The sequence below is a fragment of the Mytilus californianus genome, unplaced genomic scaffold (assembly GCF_021869535.1).
Source record: "Mytilus californianus isolate M0D057914Y unplaced genomic scaffold, xbMytCali1.0.p SCAF_4, whole genome shotgun sequence".
In the NCBI taxonomy this organism is placed as follows: Eukaryota; Metazoa; Mollusca; class Bivalvia; order Mytilida; family Mytilidae; genus Mytilus; species Mytilus californianus.
The window spans coordinates 92330169-92348507 of NW_026262690.1; the positions used below are offsets into that span (position 1 = coordinate 92330169).

Sequence of the window (18339 nt, forward strand, 5' to 3'; positions counted from 1 at the left end):
AAAAAAGTTTCCGTTAAGTATCATGAATTCTTTTAATATGTTCATGGAGCTTGTTCATAATTTTGATTTGTGTAATGAAATGGCTCATAATTAAATAATTGCATTTTTAGGCTATCCAAGCTGATATTCTGGCTCACAGAGATGCTTTGAATAAACTGGAAGACAAAGCTTCTCACTTGAAAGACAGTCGACCCATTGCACTTGTCAGAGAACTCAACAGTCGTTACCAACAACTTCATGATTCTGCAAAGGTAAGAAATATACTTTTAAAGAGTTTTTGTGATAATGAATTTTTTGGAAAGATGTTTGAATACTTTGATTTATTTCATGAGCAATCGTTTGCATAGTTTGAAAGTAAAAAATAGAGAAGAGAATTTAAATTTTCTTGGTTCAGGACTAACAAAGTGTGTGGATATTAGGAAATCATAACTGACACGGCATTCACGAAAATATTCTCTTCTTGAATATGCTTATCTTACCTTCTTGGTAGCCACAATAAAATATGGATTGTCAAAATCATGAAAAATAATTATACATGTATGTATATCCCATCATTTCTATCATATCTTTTTTAGGACATGACAGTCAGATTAGATGACATTGTTAGAGGTCATGAAGAATACAGGAAATCTTACATTGGTTGTTTAGATTGGTTAGCAAACAACCGACACAGACTACAACGATTGAGTGACTACACTGGAGATAGAAATACATTACAAGAAAGACTACAGCAGCTTAAGGTAAGTGTAGAGTTAAAAAATATGATCCAATCTGCTTCTTGTTGCAAGACAGTGTTTATGCAGGACACTGTTTCAACAGTCAAAACCAAAACCAGTAAATTCAGAAATTATTGTGTGCATTTATTATTGGAATTTTTGAAAAATGGACAAAAATGCTAGATTAATTATTGCGACATCAGAAAAATCTGCATACATATATTTGTATAAGATATCAGAATGCTATTATTGTGATTCTGACTAAGTCACATTAATATAAAAAAAAACCAGCAACAGTTTCTGAATTTACAGTATTTAAAGTTGGATTTTAAATGGACTGAATTTCTATCCACTTATTTTTTTTATACTTAGTTTTATTATTATTGGTTATCCAGAGAAATTTAAGGAAAAGAGGGGGGAGGGGGAAGTGAATAGTGAACCTACAAGCTTCATTGCTATTTAAAATTTTATGTAGAAGTTCTGTATCTTTTTATGCAACAGCATATGTTTGAAATATTTTGCTATAAATGTAAACTTGTGGTATGTCAAAATGAATGGCGAATTGCTATAAATCCTGCATCAAAGAAAATTCATGCATAAATGATATGTCTTAAGTTGATAAAAGGTGTGAGATCTGACATTCAAAGCTTTCTGTAATTTATGTAACAGGATTTCAAAGGAGAGATGAGACAAGGTCAGGACATGGTTAACAATGCTACACAACTTGGGGAGAGGGTCTGCATGTCTACTGCTCCCAGAGGTCAGGAGGCTATCCATAAAGAGATCCAGAACCTCAAAGACGACTGGAATACATTCTCCTCCTCTGTAAACGAGATGGAGGGTAATCTAGACAGATGTATTGGAAACTGGATGGAAATGGACGACGAGTACGAACGTTTCCATCAATGGATGAATCAGATGGAGAACAACGTCAAAGATCTCCACGAAAACAAACCAGACTTGCAGCAGAAACAGAAACAGTTGATGCAGGGAGAGGTAAAACTTATTTCTATTTTCGTTTAAATTTAAGGAAAGAACTTGTTGTCATTCTTTAGACATGTTACTGAATTTTTTATAAGATTGTGTAAACGACTTTAGGAAAATCAGAACCAGGAGGTCTAAAAAAATTATTTAAATAGTTACAGATACAATTTTTGCATTTAAATTAGAATATTTTACTGCAAGGATATTCTAGAAAAGTTGAAATTTAGTGACTGGGGGCTTCCACAAGCACTCAAAATTAACATAACATTCATTCACCAGATATATATCATAAGAAATGCTCTTTATAGCTGTTCTTTATCTTGTTAACCTCATAGATATATTTGATCATCCAATGTTTACATTCTGTAGTTCACATGAATATTTGCTGAATCTTTAAAATACTAAAAATCATTAAAACATTTTCTCAAGTCATTATTTTATTTGGCAATTTTCCAGTTAAATTTTAAGATATTTGTGTAAATGACTTGCTTATTATATTGTAAACTCAATTGAAACAACAATAGATTATGAAAAACAAATTTACTAAATAATCGTGTATAGAAACATGTTAAAATCTTTTAACATTTTTTTTCTAATTAGAATTTTAATACAACTAACAGAAAGTAATTAGTCATGCTATAAGCACATAATTACTGCATAATATTCTAAACACATATTTTTGTGTTGCAGGATATATTTGAAGAAATCTTGAAGAAGAAACTATCTTTGGAGCATGTGAAAGAGAGAAGTGATGCTGTTTCACAGCGCAGCATAGACCCTCGTGTCTCAAATAATATGATGATGTTGACCACAAAATATCAAGGACTCATGTCAGCAGCTAAGGTAAGTTGTACTGTAAAATAAAGCACTAAATTGTGGATATAGACATTAAACTTGACTTTTATTGCAATAAAACGATAAAATGTCATTTCAAAGTATTTAATCTGACAAGAAAGTATACAAGTTTTGATTTATTGGACCTGAGGAGGTTGTTTTGATAGGGTCGATAGTTTAATAAGTCTATATTTTTTTTTATTGTTGTTAGAAGTTCATATTTGAATTGCTTTTTGTTGAAATTTGTAACTGAAGAGTATAAAAATGATACAAAATAAACTTTAACATATTGGGCCAAATTATTGATTCAAGATGTGGCACAAAGTTTTTCTTAATACCCATAAATGATTTTATAAGTTAATATTATAATGATAAAAGAAAATACAAATTCCATTTGCTTAATTTTTTTTTATTAAAAAAACAAATATATTTTATGAGGATGATGCCTGGCATGGCAAACATTTGTTTTCTTTTATTTTTTTGCTGGAAATTAAAATTACCTTTTCATAAGCTAACTTTCATGTATTGTATGTACATCAAGCATATTTTTTTTTGTATCAAAAGTTAAATTACCCATTCCTAAAAAAAATTAAGAATCTAAAGCTAACATTTCCAGAAAAATAATTACTTAAAGATATATAAACAAGTATCAGGTGTCAAAATAAACAACGCTGAAGTTGAACGTTGACATTAACTTTAATTGGTGTTCCACCTGACCAATTTTTATTTAGCACTTAGAATTTTTTAATCAGAGCTCTTTGTAAAATTATAATACAATTTAACACAATTCTCTTAATATGCATGATGTTCAGTCAATCAGCCTCTTTTGAAATATGTGATGTTAGCATGCATTTTTTCCCTTATTTAAAATTCATGTTTGTTTTAAAAAAAAATACACTTGGCTCTATGGGCTATTCTATTAAAAGGAATATTGGTTGGTAGGAAGGGAAACTTTTTTTGGACATGATTAATTTGACATTTATAGTTCTGTTACAATTTGATGTATGCATTCAAAGAAAGAAAGCATGTTGGTTGTAGAAAAACCTACGTTCCCACATTCATTTTAATGAAATAGCTCTGAAGAAAAGTACTGTTAAAACCCTCTGTAATAAACATGCACTTGATAAAAGATATATTCATGTGTAAATAACTTAAGTTTTAATGGTTCTATCTGAAAACCTATTCAAGTATGCATGTCAGTTTTACGATGAATTTCTCAATATATTTTTATTTAATTTACATATGAAGTGTGTTTGTCTGACATTATATTGAACCTTCATGAAATTTAATAAAACCTAATAAAGTTGCAGTTCATTCAACCCATTTAAATTGCTTTATATCCATAAGCTGGTAAATGGTTATAATAGGCACAACAAATTTTGTATGACTTCTGTCTGTAAGCAGATTAAAGTTTACAGATTGAATAAAATGTAGATCTTGAAATGGTACAAACTCTCACATATTGGAACAATGAAGTAGATCAGAGTAAATTATTCTGGGTCATGGATATATTATGTTTGTAATTTAAGATTGAACTTTTGAACTTTATGGATAATTAATTTCAACCACAAGTGTCAAGTTTGTTTTGAAAATGGTAGATTGAAGTTGGAATTTAACTCAAGTTTTGAATGATGAATTATAAGATTTTAAAATGAGCATCGTTGCTGTTTTTCCACCACAGGGTATGTTGCAGAGACTGAATGATAATGCTAAAGACCACAAATCATATGATAAAGCATTCGATGATGCTGCTCATTGGTTGGCAGAAATGGATGAGAGAGTTCAGGATTGCAATGATACATCTGGTGACTGGGATACCATACAGGATCGCATGAATGGAATAAAGGTAGGTCAGCTATAGAGTTCAGGATTGTTATATTCCATCACATCAGGAGACAGAGACACTATGCAGGATTGTTTGAATTATATAAAGGTAGTTCAGTATCGAGTCAATGATTGTAGTGCTTCATAGGAGGACTTGGGATACGATACAAGATCAAAAGAAAGAAAAAAATTATGTTTGTTATAGAGTTCAAGATTGTAATGCTACATCAGAGGACTTTGATTACAATACAAAAGAATGATATAAAGATGGATCAATTATAGAGTTCAGGATTGTAATGTTACATGAGGGAAACTTTAATTCAATACAGGAATGTAAGAGAGAAATTCATGTTCAATGTTAAGCTAAGATAAAAGATTTATTGGACCTGTATTCATTATTGAAATTGTATTTTAGGTGATAAGTTGCCCTTTATTTCTTTTACAGCAAATCACCGCCAGTATGGATGAAGGTTTACAATTGGTAAATAACGTTTGTGATTTGGCCGAAAAAATTCTTCCCAATACTTCCTCAGACGGAAAGAGAATTATCGAACAGCAAGTTACTGAACTTACCAATGAATGGGAGAAACTAAACCAAGCTATTTCTGAATGTAGCACTATGTTAGAAGGTGTTCAGGAACGTTGGAACGATTATGAAGAGTATTATGGCAGTCTAGTCAAATGGTTGGCAGACACAGAGCATACTCTACAAATGGAGCCTGAACCTAAAGCACAACTTGTAGAAAAGAAAACACAACTTGACAAATACAAAGTATGTTCAATGTGTTGCTTATATTTGATTGATAACCTGAAAATATTTGTTTTGCTCTCATTACACCAGATATCCATTTCAACAAAGTGACAGAAAATTGGAAAATATTGTACCAACTAACTCCCAATCAATGATTTCAAATCAGTTGTTAGTGCCATTTTATTCATGTTTGCTGGAATTACGAATTAGTGTACCTGAAGTTTCAGTATCTGTTTGTAAAAACTCAAGATTTTACATTCATATTAAAATACAGTTCGATTAAAAAAGACGCAAAAATATATGCTTTATCAAGCTTTTATTTAAAATATTATGTAAACAAAAAAATTAAAGAATATCAAAATGAGGGGGAAGGATTTCAATGAATTTAGTTTGAGTTGAATCTCTTTGATTGCAAATTATTTTCCAATTTAATTTTGTAGCTTGTACTGAGTGATGTAGAAAACCACCATAGACTGGTAAATGAACTGGCCGAGAGAGTAGCAAACCTTGAGGCTCTAAGTGAAAATCCTGATGTATCTGATTCATTGTCTGATGTACAGAGTCGGTACGATAGAGTCAGAAATAGGGCCAGGGTAGGTTTTGAATATCAAATAATAATTTAATTTATAAAATAAAAACTTTAATTGTATTTTTAATTGAAAAGCAGCAATTTAAATGCCATAGAGGATTCAAGAAACTTCAAAAAAAAAAACTTCACTACACAAACCACGACAGTATGTGCTTCCAAGACAGTACTTTTAAAAACTCAACAATACATGTTTTGGTCAAAGCTTCTACACTTAAACCGTAAAAGTACAACTATTCAGTTTCATTTCAAAATAATGAGGACAATGTGAGCAAAATTATTCTATGAACCCAATCTGAACCAAACGCCACCTTCATAAATGAAGAACTTGTACTGATTAGACAGGTGGTTGTTTAAGTCAGTTCAAGTTACTAAAGAATATATATTGTTTTTTCTGATGCAAGAATTTAAGTTTTTATATGTGTGTTACACAGGGTGCACTTTTATACACAAGTTAAACCTAAATACTGATGATTAGATACCAGGCAAAAAAAATCCTACCTCCTTTAAAGCATTTGAATTTGTATGAAAAGACCTTTCGTGTCGCACAATGTTATATTCTTTGATGTTGAATATAAAGGGTATAAGTATCAATGAGTATAAATTGATATTATGAAAATAAAAAGATGTGGTATGATTGCCAACCAGACAACTCTCCACCAAAGTTCAAATGACAAAGAAGTTAACAATTACAGGTCACCGTATTGTACATATTATTGCAATGAAACTGTGTTCCAATACATTCAGTGTTAAAAATGTACTCATATAATACACTTCAATATTGCAAATATGACTACCTTCTAAGTTTGAGATTTTTATTATACCAATATGCATCTAGCAGATTAGGAAGATACGCAAAACATTATCTATCTTGATTGTCCAAATTTGAAAAAATGCATTGTCTGCTCTTTGGTCGGGTGGTTGTCTCTTTGACATATTCCCCATTTCCATTCTCAATTTTATTTTATTTATTTATAGGAGATAGTAGCTAAATTAGACAGAGCTTACCATGATCATTTAGACTTCCATGAAGCTCAACAAGATAGTGAGAAATGGTTGTTGCAGACGTCATTCAAGCTCATGTCCCATAATTCCCTCAATGTCAGTTCCATGGAAATCACACAAAGACAACTGGATAAGCACAGGGTTAGTTTATACTTTAGATTGAATTTCACAACTATATCAGATCAGTCTTAGTTTTCACACTCAGGAAAATAATTTAAAAAAGGGGGGGGGGGGGGGGGGAGGTATTTGATACTTTTAAAGTTTTCATTTATATACATGAACAGAAATTTGTTCTTTCAACTTTTTTAAGACCTTGAATATTGATGTGTATGACTTTCAGTTATATGTATAAATAATGGATGAACTTAAAAACTTTATGCTATTTTAATTGTGCTTAAAAACAAAAGATTTAAAATAAGACATCCATTGTAATTGAATTTTCTTTTTGTTTATTTGTAACGTTAATATTGAATGAATTATTTGCAGGCTCTCATTAGAGATATAGAAGATTATAGAATGACCTTGGATATGGTCAACAAGAAAGGTCGTCATCTAGCAGAAGACAACTGTCGGGTTCCTAAAATGGCACAACAAATACAATCACAGTTACGAAACTTAGAAGAGAGTTACCTCAATTTACAATCAACTGCAGAACAAATCAAGGTAGGATAATTTCTTTTCATATGCTATATATAGTCTTGTTTGATAAAACACTAAAATGACTTGAAAAAAATTAAAATAAAGAAAATGCAATAGAATTGATTAATGTATAATTCTGAAAAATGTTTTTAGTAGTAATTGGTAAAATTATTTAAATCTTTTGCTTAAAATTTGTTTCATAAATGTATATCAAAATTTTTATCTTAAAAAAAGAAAGTGCATTTTGTAATTAGAAATAAAAAAAACTAATCTCTTTCAAAAGTAGTTTAAATATAGTCTAACATTTTGAGGGACTATAGAAGCATAGAATTTAGACCTACAGGTGAATTGGCCCAGTCTCACACAAGCTGCTTTTATCTACCTTTAGACCTGTTTTAGTACTAACCATTATTAGAAGGAAATGCAAGGATGGTCAAAAGTTCTGTAGATTTAACTTTTTTCTGTCTTTATTTCTCCTATTTTCTATTCGTGCATGAATGTATGAGAGCATGTGTGTGTTTTTTATGTACATGAGTGAATTAATGTTATTTGTGAATATTGTACTGTATATTTTTCTGAAGGAAGACATGTTTATCATGGTCTGTATACGTGTTATACCACATGGAAATAAAGCCACCATTTTTTTTCTATTTCCCAGAGTATAATCTGTCCATTCATCATAACTTCGTTGATTGTCTTTCCTTTTTTTCATTCTAATCTTCTAACTTTTATCTTCCTTTTATCATTTATCTTATATGTTTTTTACTCATTAGATTTTTTTTTGTAATGGTGGACATTTTTGTCTTTTGTCAAGCAGCTTAGAATACAGATCCTGTGTCCAAGCTTTTGCTTACAAGGATCTGAAAACGCTCCATTCTACTTTCTGTTTCATCCACCTCGGATTGTGTTGTAATGATACACACCTTTATAAATTTGAAGGCAGAAATTTCATTGGTTAATATAAAATTTATCAGAACAGAAAGTAGGACCTAGTGTTGTCAGATCCTTGTAAGCAAAGCATGGACATAGAATCTCTATTTTAGAGCTAATTTCCTAATGTTTGTAGAGTAAGACTTTGGTTGGTTGGCTTCCTTGCTTTGTCTTTATTAATGTTTTCTCAAGCATTGTAGGCAGAGTTAAACCTGTATACATTATATTTGGATTCCAAACATCCAATCAAATTTAAGTATAATGTATACAGGTTTAACTGCGCCTATTTATATTGTTTGCAGATGTCAATCTTAATTACAATTCTTGAGCAAATGTTTATACAAACAAAGCAAGCAAGCCAACCAAAGTCTCACTCTACAAGCATTAGGAAATTAGCTCTAATCAGATTGTGTCTTTGTGTCATCATTTTAAATCATCAATCCATCCTTTTTTCCAGATCACTACTTTCAGTTTTGTGTCAAGATAACATCACATAATTTTTCATTCCCCCAAAAAGTAATTTTATGGCTGTTCCTGAAACAATTCTTTGGGCACTTTTCTGACTCCACTATTATCTTATTCTTAAGAGTCTAAACTTAAACAATTTCAAAGGGCAAACCTGTTTTCTGAGATTGGGGATAATGTTGTGTTTTTATCCCAATCACGAACTTAGCAGAAATAAACCCTTTGCAAAAATGTTCCTCTTTACTGCATCTTCAGACTCTGGAAGAACTTTTCTGGACCAGTCCTTGGTGGCCATTGCATTTATTTTAAATCATTTTTCAAGTGTGCGGAGAACAAACAGAACACTCAATACCAAAGGAAAGGGGATTTAAAATTTAATATCACATTTTTTAGTAGAAAGTTGAAAAAATCTTATTCATAAAATTTGGAAGCTTTATATTTGAATTCCACATATTAACGTTCATTTCTTTCAATATATTTACTCTGAAAGTCAAGAGAAGTCTTTTTCCTACCAAAAATTCTGGTGTTTCAAATGCTCTAATCTCAGGCCTATTTGTAAATTTTATTTTTATAATTTTGATGTTTTATTCATTTTCTATTTAAAGGAACTCCATTAAAGAAAATGGTGTTATATTGAATTTCAGGAAACACCCTTAAAAAACTACTGCCAATTTTTTTTTTTTTTTTTTTAGACCAATGACTTATTGGTTGACATCATTTTGATCAGAATTTCATGGGTTTTTTAACATTTTGTATTTTACTAGCATTTTTCCTTAACAAACATTGTCGCTTGTGTCACTGTTTATATCCGAATATGGCGTTTTCATTTAACATAACTTAATATTTTAAAACACAGGATCGTCCTGAATATGCATGAAATATTTGCCACTGGACATTAAGCAACCAACAATCAATCAATAAAACACAGGATGTTGAGTGTGACGATATTATTTGAATTCATATTTTATTGTCATTTCATATCTAACTTTTACCAACTTAACTCTGCCAGATCTTGATTTTTGACCATCCTTTGTCATTTTAGCCTTCTAATAGATATCAGTTTCAAAAGTAGTAAGCGTTATTATTTTTAGGTATTTATTTGGCCTTTATTTGGCCTAAGCCACCAGTAATTATAATTATAAGTTCAAGGTTACTTCAAGCTACACTGATGTGTTCTGGCACTGCACTTATAACTTTGTAGTTTTATTTTCTGGTGACGGAAACATAACAATATTTATTTAAATTTTCTTTGGAAAATCTATTTTTAGTAATGATTTGTTTAATAATTCTTTAATTTTTTTTCGTGTAATAAATTACTAAGTGATAATGTTTGTGGTGACTTGTTTGGCATTTTGTGTGAAAATTGGAATTTTCCTCTTTCTTCAGGTCGTTCTCGATCACATTGACCTATATTGGTACTAGTCTCATGGATCACAATACCTATATATCCAGCCTCTACAACTTTAGTACAAAGACTATCGATCGGAAGACTTCTACCTGAAGTGGACCATTTTCCTTGCCAGTTTTATTTAGTTCTGACAGTCATAAAATAGTTTCTAATGAATTGTGCCATTATGTCGCTAGTTTTAGATTTGTAGTGTTGGAAACAAACTTGCTAGCATTATATTGTTTACATATTTATTACTATTTATTTATGTGAATGTTCACTACATGTTATTTATGCGTTATCTGTGATACCAATTCATTCCATCCGTATTTGTTACTTGGTGCTTTCAGAAATGTGTCTTTTTGTAAATGTATTTTTTAATTAATTCTTCAGATCTATTTTTATCTGTTTTATGAGAACTTTGTTTTAATACACAGTATTATTAATTATTTTCATTTATATGTAATTTTGAAATATACATGTACATGTATGAGAGAGAGAATATGTTCTGCAACAATTGTATCATTTCTTTTAATATATACATATATCAATAACTCCTTAACTTGACCTGCTGTGTATTTCTAACTGCCTTTTTCTTTACTTATTTGTGTATTATGTGCATGGTTTCCATGATGCATGTGTGTTACTCAGTTATTCCCCTTATTCAATTATCTCCCCTTTCTACACAAACTTTTGCAGCAAAGGGCCACAATTCACCTGTGGGATTGGAAATTTATGTTTACAAATAATTTTAACACATATAACCTAGATTTAATATTGTTTTATATGCATATATATATATTTGAATTTTTTTTTAGGTTTTGGAATTATTTTGAATATGCAAAAGATATATTTTAATTCAGTATTTATTTAATATTTCAAAAAAGAAAAACATTCTAGGCATTTTATTTTTTTAGTTAATTTTTGTAAAATTCTATTGCCTTCTTTTTATTTTGTTTTGTATATTAATATTGTGTCTATTTTTCTTCTTCAAGTAGATATATCTGCTACCTTCAAGACACATTTCAAGTCTTTGTTTTACTTTCACTGAATATTCTTTGGGAAAATAAAAATCTTATGAATTACTCCAATTTGTGGTATTAAAAATTGAAATGAAGCAAAAAATATGAGTGCATCCCAATCAGTCATTTGTTTTTTCTAGCGGTATTTAATCAAAACTAATTACATGTGGTCTGTGAATAAGCAAAATAATATTTAAGATTAACATTTTTAATATTTTAAAAATTTCGATCATACTCATAAAGTGTTTTTAAATGATTTGTATCTAATAAATGCTCTTAATTGATTCGTATAACTACACTCACACTGTATCTGTATGATTGGTTGTGTTTGAAATAATATCTGTGGCAGTTAAAGTAGATGTGTCCAAGCCATTTTGGATTTATTGGTATTGAAAGATAGATCTTTCAAATTAAGGAACGGAAAAAAACCAAGGCCGATTCATATTTTATGTGTCACGTTTTTATAAAGTAAAAAAGGAAAATCATTTGGAATTCAAATTTTTTTTTTGGAACAATTCATTGTTTATTTGAATTGATTGAACCTTCCATGTTCAATGTCTGAAATTTATCAGCTGATGAAAGTTGCCCATAGTCATTTATTTTCATTGCTATTTCCACGTTTTATGTGGTAAACTTTAATAAAGCCATCACTGGAGATGTCTGAAATAATCCTGGAAACCCGGAGTACCTAAAGATAATTTTATAGGAAACTAGGCCTTTTCAAAATAAATATCCCCAATTTATCAGGCCTTCCAGGAAAACTGCTGGGTTTCAGCTTACGGACTGACCTAATTTCAAACTGATCAGTGGAAATGACAGGCAGGTCTAATTTTAGATTTGTATGCAGTGTTTTTAATAGTTTTCAGAAGAATCTCTTTTTAACTTAAAAAAATTGTGTGAATCTCTTTACTAATAATGATAGGAGATCAGCTAAATGATACAATTGAAGGACATATTTATCATAGGTTGTTTTTCATCAAATCAAGACATTGAGATTTCTATAAAACTGCAAATTTTTGCCGTTTTCAATTATTTTTGTTGTTGTTATACCTGAAAGCATACTTTGTTACAGTTTTGTAACAATTTTTTGTAATTTCAGAAAACTGTGAAATGTGAGGTAAAAATTTGTTAAATGCTTAAATTCTGAGTATTTTCAGTTCTCCACATTTTCCATCTATTGAAAAATATTCAAATTTATTTTTTACCCACAATTCCATTTTTCTGAAATTACATACATATGTGATATCAGTATTTCTGAACATTCCTTGTTGTTTAGCCAAAATAAAACAACACATTTTCCGTCCATTATTTATTTATACACCAAGTGTTTTTTTGCCATTTTGATATGCTCAATAGTTAATTATAGATGTATAATGTTTACACAAGAAAGTAGTGATACGTAGCAGCTATTATTAAGGCTTCGACACCAGGATTGTCGAGCTGTTTTTAATGTTTTTTTATATAATTAACTCAAATAAAATGTTGAGATTACTGTGTTTATTATTGTCATTTTATTCCCCTATTGTCTGAAGGTGTGAATAATGAGTGTGTCCGAAGATTAAAAGGTTTTGAAAGTGCTTGTGAGGGAATGAAGAGGAAGTGTATTAGTATGGGGATTGGGAACTGGGATTTATGGAAAGGGAAAATGAAATTTAACTTCACAAGGACTAGAAATTTGAAGTGTGATTGGAGAAGACAGTTGGAGTAAGGGGAGTAGAATGGGAGAGATAATTTCTGCATACACATCCCCCATAAACTATTCCTTTTTGTAGGAAGCCATTGAAATTAGAAATGGTCACTCTGTAATTGTATCAGAATTCTCTGCATTTTATAGAACTGAGTATAATTTAAAGTTTGAGATAGTATAGCAACAAAATTGTCAAATTCTCTTAGAGATTTGGTATGGTTGATTTGGCTATGGCAAGGGTCATAGATGTCCTTGTTTTGTGGTGTTGTTGGTAACAGCTGTGTGAATAATTGTTAAGTTTTATAATTAGGTCTGTTTAATAGGAACCACTTACTAATTTTCAGGGATATTTACCCATAGTATATATTATAAACTTCGATCAGAATATAGCCTAATTTTACAATGGGGATAAATGAAATTAGTTAGTATTTTACACTTCTTTGCAAATACTTCCAGTTCCCTCCTCCTGAAATCCCAATTGCTTCAGTTTAACTTTCACTATCTGCAACCAGTTCCCTTTTCCTGAATTCCTAGTTTCCTCCTTTGTAACTCTTGATGTCATTATTCAGCCTTCCAACTCCCCAACCAACCCATTATTTAGGGTTCCGTGCCTCTCAGTCATGATTGACAAAATTAGTAGTTGGCAGTGTAATTTGCATAAGGATTGTAATCAGTGTTCCTTGATACTTAGATAATTTAAGGTTGGAGTGATTCCATGATAAACAATATGAACAAATATCAAAATGTATTAGAACGAATTTTGGATGGTCTGTTTTCAGATGTAATCTAGCAAACCATTTGTTGAGTCAAGTAAGTGTTAGAATCTTTGATTGGTTAAAACTTTTCCTCTTTTTTTTGTGTTAAGAAAGATTATGTAGAACTGAATCAGTAACAAAACTCCAAAAATAATCCTTGGCTATTCTTTCTTCACCAATTGAATTAGCCATGTGACCAAGACTGTCACCATAATCTTAAATTAAATTAGGAGTTTTCTGTCCTTGAAGATTTAACGGGCAGAAATGTATCAAAATAAATCTGACTAATCATTTTGAGCTCACCTGGCCCTTTTAGTGAGCTTTTCTCATCACTTGGCCTCTGTTGTCGTCTTTGTTCGTCGTCAGTCATCGTTAGCTTTTACAAAAATCTTCTCCTTTGAAACTCTTAACCAAACTTGGCCACAATCATCATTGGGATATCTAGTTAAAAAAAATTGTCCGATGACCTCGTCTGCCAACCAAGATGGCCAACATGGCTAAAAATAGAACATAGGGGATAAATTCAAGTTTTGTCTATTATTTTGAAAACCGTTATAAATAGAGAAAATCTGACTGGAGCAAAATGTTCAGAATGTTGAGCTCTACCAATTGTTCGTATACGTCAAAACTGTGAGGCAAATTCTCATAGGAGTTATTGCCCTTAAATGACAAATTTTACCTTTTATTTTTCATTTTGCCTATTATCTTATAATAGATAGAGAGAAACTTTAAACTGCAAAAAATGAAGAGCAAGACAAGTTCTACAAATAAGTCTGCATGGTAGAAATCATTAGTCGACTCCTTATTAGAGTTATTGCCCTTTGATGACGATTTTTACCAATTTTTTGCGTTTTTGCCTTATATCTTAAAAGTTAAAATAGATAGATAGAAACTAAATAAGCAAAAATGATCAGCAAGACAAGATCTACAATTAAGACACTATGGAGGAAATATTCTGACGACTCCTTATTGGAGTTACTGCCCTTTAATGACGATTTTTACCATTTCTTTTGCATTTTGCCTTACATGATAAAAATTATAATAGATAAGTACACACTTTAAATCACAAAAATTATCAGCAAGGCTAGGTCTACTAGCAAGTCAAATTTTGACGATATAGTTAGTAGACTGCCATTCTTTATAGGAATGATTGCCCTTAAATGAGGAATTTTTTTTACCCTCTTTTGTGTTTTGAGCAAAAAACTAAAGAAGATAGAGAGAAACTAAACAGACTTAATGGTCAGCAATACAAGATCAACAAAACAGAGATTTTTGTCATGAATTCTATTCTCGTCTACAATGTTGGAGAGTGTCCTTTGTTGAATATGCACATAGACCAAGGTGAGCGACATAGGCTTGTTATTAGATTTTTGTCTCACTAAAGATGAAAGTCATCAAAGGCAAGTCATAATTATTATTTCATGGCCGCATTGTCAAAATAGTTTTGCATTGAGTCATATCAATTCTGTACAAAATATCAAGAATTTATGCATCACCACTCATATGTTGGAAAGCAGCACACATATAAATTGGCCTTGACCTTATTTTCATGGTTCAGCAACTTCTTAAAAATGAATGCTTACTTATCACTTGATTGTAGTTAGGTCCATAATTATATCAGATACTATTATCAATAAATCAATTATATGGAATGTATGGAATGATTGTAATGTCAACATGTCCATATGGCAGGGTTAATCTGAATTTGACCTCATTTTCAAGGTTCATTGGTCTATGCTTGGTTTTTGTGGTAAGTAGGGTTTCTCAGATACTATAATCAGTAGGTCAAGTATATTTAGTGTATGTAATGACTGTTTGATATGCATGTTTTCTAGCTGGATTTATCTGACCTTGACATCATTTTCATGATTCTTTGGTCAATGTTTAGTTTTTTTGTGATAAGGTCCTTTTCTGATGCAGTAAAAGCAAAAGGTTAGTTAAATTTTGTGTATGGAATGATTGTCTGGCGTATTTGTCTGTTTGAGAGGGTTCATCTGACCTTGAACTCAGACTTTCCTTGTTCTTTGGTCTAAGTTAAAGTTTTCAAGGTAAGGTCAATTTTCCAGATACATGTACTTTAAGCAATATATTACCGATAGTTGGTGTATGGAATGAATTTTAGGGTACATGTTAGTCTGGCAGAATTCATCTGATTTTGACCTCATTTACATGGAACATCAATGGGGTTTAGTTTAAGTGATACTTGTATTGAAACTTTTATCCTAAAGATGTCTGCATAAATTCAATCATGATCAATAAACCAGGCGAGACATTGCAGCATGAGCACTTGTGTTGTTAAGGTAGGTTTTTGTCAATCCAGAATTTTCTGTAAAGTCATTTTTGGGCTGTTGGTTTTTAGTCTTTATTTCTTTTGACCATAATGTATTTAGACTATTTCTCCATTTGTTGTATCTTATTGCTCCCTTAATATCTTCTTACTTGTTCCTGTATGGCCTTGACTTGTGATCTTGTGGTCAAATATTTGATTTTGGGGGACTTTTTGTTCTACAGGCCATATCTTTTTTATCCTTTGACTAGGCTTGATGTTTGGAATGTGTGGGGATTACTCAGGATGCATTTAATCTCACGACGATGTTTTGCATGACATTGTAGATGACCTCTGTCGTCTGATCTCTCTATCTTTGACCTCAAGATCAAATAATTGTATAGGGAACATTTTTGTGTCCAGGCCACAGTTTACTTATCCCTTGACTTAGGCTTTTGATAGTTGGCATGTGGAAACATCATCTCAAGACAATTTGTCACATACCATCACATATGAGTGCTGACCTTGAACTTTGACCTCAAGCACAAATAATTGATTTGATGGATTAAAAATGGGCTGTCACTTTTGAATTTAATAGTTTTTGATATTTGGCATGTTAGTACATCATCTCAAGCTTAAATATTTGATTTGTTGGAGACATTTTCATCTTCTGCATCATTTTAAGTTGAATTGGCTTATGAAATTTGACACATGCAACATCTTGAAACGGTGTGTCTTGTACAATTTTATATGTGATTTTAATATAAGAATGTTGTACTTGTTCCTGTTCTTTGCAGAAGTGACTTCTATAGATGAAGGGGAGAAAAATTGATAAGCCCACTTAAACAGTTTCCCCTAGGTTGACCACAGAGGTAGTTCAAAAAACTATATGATTGCCAATTTGCTGAAAGTAAACTATTTGTTTTTGTTGATTATCAATGTTGAGGTAGTCTTTGATGCGTAAGTGGATTATTTTTGGTTTGGAAAAAGGTAAACAAGTCATTCTTAACATTTATATGGTTCATTGATTCATGTACCCTGGTCTGTGTTCTTGATAGATTTTCAATTGCTCTATGTGATAAGTTTATTTTATTTTATCTGTTATTTAAATGAAACACGTAAATTTGTTTTTTGGGGATGTTACAGACCAGTGACTTTGTTTTGAAAGTCTAGTAGTAATAGTGGTACACATCAAGTTTTAAAAGTTGGAACCAAACTAAGATAATAGGTTACATATAAGTATTGATTACTGTAAATTTCAGAAATTTTTGCGAGATTTTTATGAATGTGAATAATGCGACTGGATGAGTATCTCAATAATAAGAAGTCACATTCTGATAACTGAAACATAGATCTATAGTCACATTTTTTTTTAATCGTAATAATTAAACTCATATTTTTGTCCATTTTTGACAAATCCCAATAATAAATTCACGCAATAATTTCTGAATTTACAATATCAGGTTTTCTATCCATTGATATTGTAAAATATAACCCTCAAGCCACAATGTGAACCTTTCTGGCAATGAGCACAGCGAATGAACAAGCAAAAAAGCTTCACATTATGTCAAGCAGTTGATATTTTTGTCCCGCCTTGACGGAGTCAAAAAGCGAGACATAGGTATGCTGTTTCCGGTTAATGTTTGTGTTTAAGTTTGTTTAAAGGGAACGACTTATAATAAGTCAATGGTATGTGGTATGCAGTTGTATTAGCATTGGCACATCTCATTCCATGGAGATTGTTTAGCCATGTACCTTAATCAATCATGGTTCATCGACTTTGAATATTTGCATAACTTATATGTTAAAGTATTGCTATTTCAATTTCAACATTTGCATTATCAAAATTACAAAAAGGCGAGACATATCTCTGTGATAACAGTTTATACAATTTATATATGTAGAAAACCCGATAATATGTTTATTGTTCTATTACTGTTATTTTCCCCCTCCTTTACACTATTTTGTGCTTGATAACTTCTCCTCAGACATTGTGATGACCTTGTTGATAACTTCTCCTTAGACATTGTGATGTACTCATGTCTCAAAGCTATGATACAAGAATTACTGAGTGACTGAGCAGAGTGATAGACAAGAAGGGAAGGATGATAATGAGTGAAATATTCCTATTCATTGTGCGATAAATGTGTCCATGGTCAAGGTCTTAGTTACCAAAAAATATACTGATATTAGTGCAGAAAAGTATTTTCCAGATGATAACCCAAAAATCTTATATGGATTGGAACCAAACTTGCATATACAAACAAATATAATTAAAGGATGATCCATATAAATTCTTACATCAATACATCAAGGTTGTAATTAGTAATTATAAACCAAACACAACCTGGATATATGATCACATATAAAGATAGGAAGATCTTAATTTTATAGCTCAATTAATTCAAGGCCTAGATCACAGTAACTGTAAATTGACTGAAATTTGTGAACAATAAGGATGTCACCATACAATGACAGATCTCTGTTC

The 18339-nt window shown here is 31.0% G+C and overlaps 1 protein-coding gene across 12 annotated transcripts in view; it reads left to right on the forward strand.

Moving 5' to 3' along the window:
- The window catches only part of LOC127738901 (nesprin-1-like), a 244990-nt gene that overhangs the window by 109926 nt on the left and 116725 nt on the right, over positions 1-18339 (forward strand). For all 12 annotated transcript variants that reach the window (XM_052250385.1, XM_052250384.1, XM_052250389.1 and 9 more), the window contains 9 exons: positions 111-251; positions 576-740; positions 1386-1712; positions 2391-2543; positions 4216-4380; positions 4804-5130; positions 5550-5702; positions 6674-6841; positions 7187-7363. In XM_052250385.1, coding sequence (XP_052106345.1) covers positions 111-251; positions 576-740; positions 1386-1712; positions 2391-2543; positions 4216-4380; positions 4804-5130; positions 5550-5702; positions 6674-6841; positions 7187-7363 — 1776 coding nt within the window. The remainder of the gene's footprint in view (positions 1-110; positions 252-575; positions 741-1385; positions 1713-2390; positions 2544-4215; positions 4381-4803; positions 5131-5549; positions 5703-6673; positions 6842-7186; positions 7364-18339) is intronic.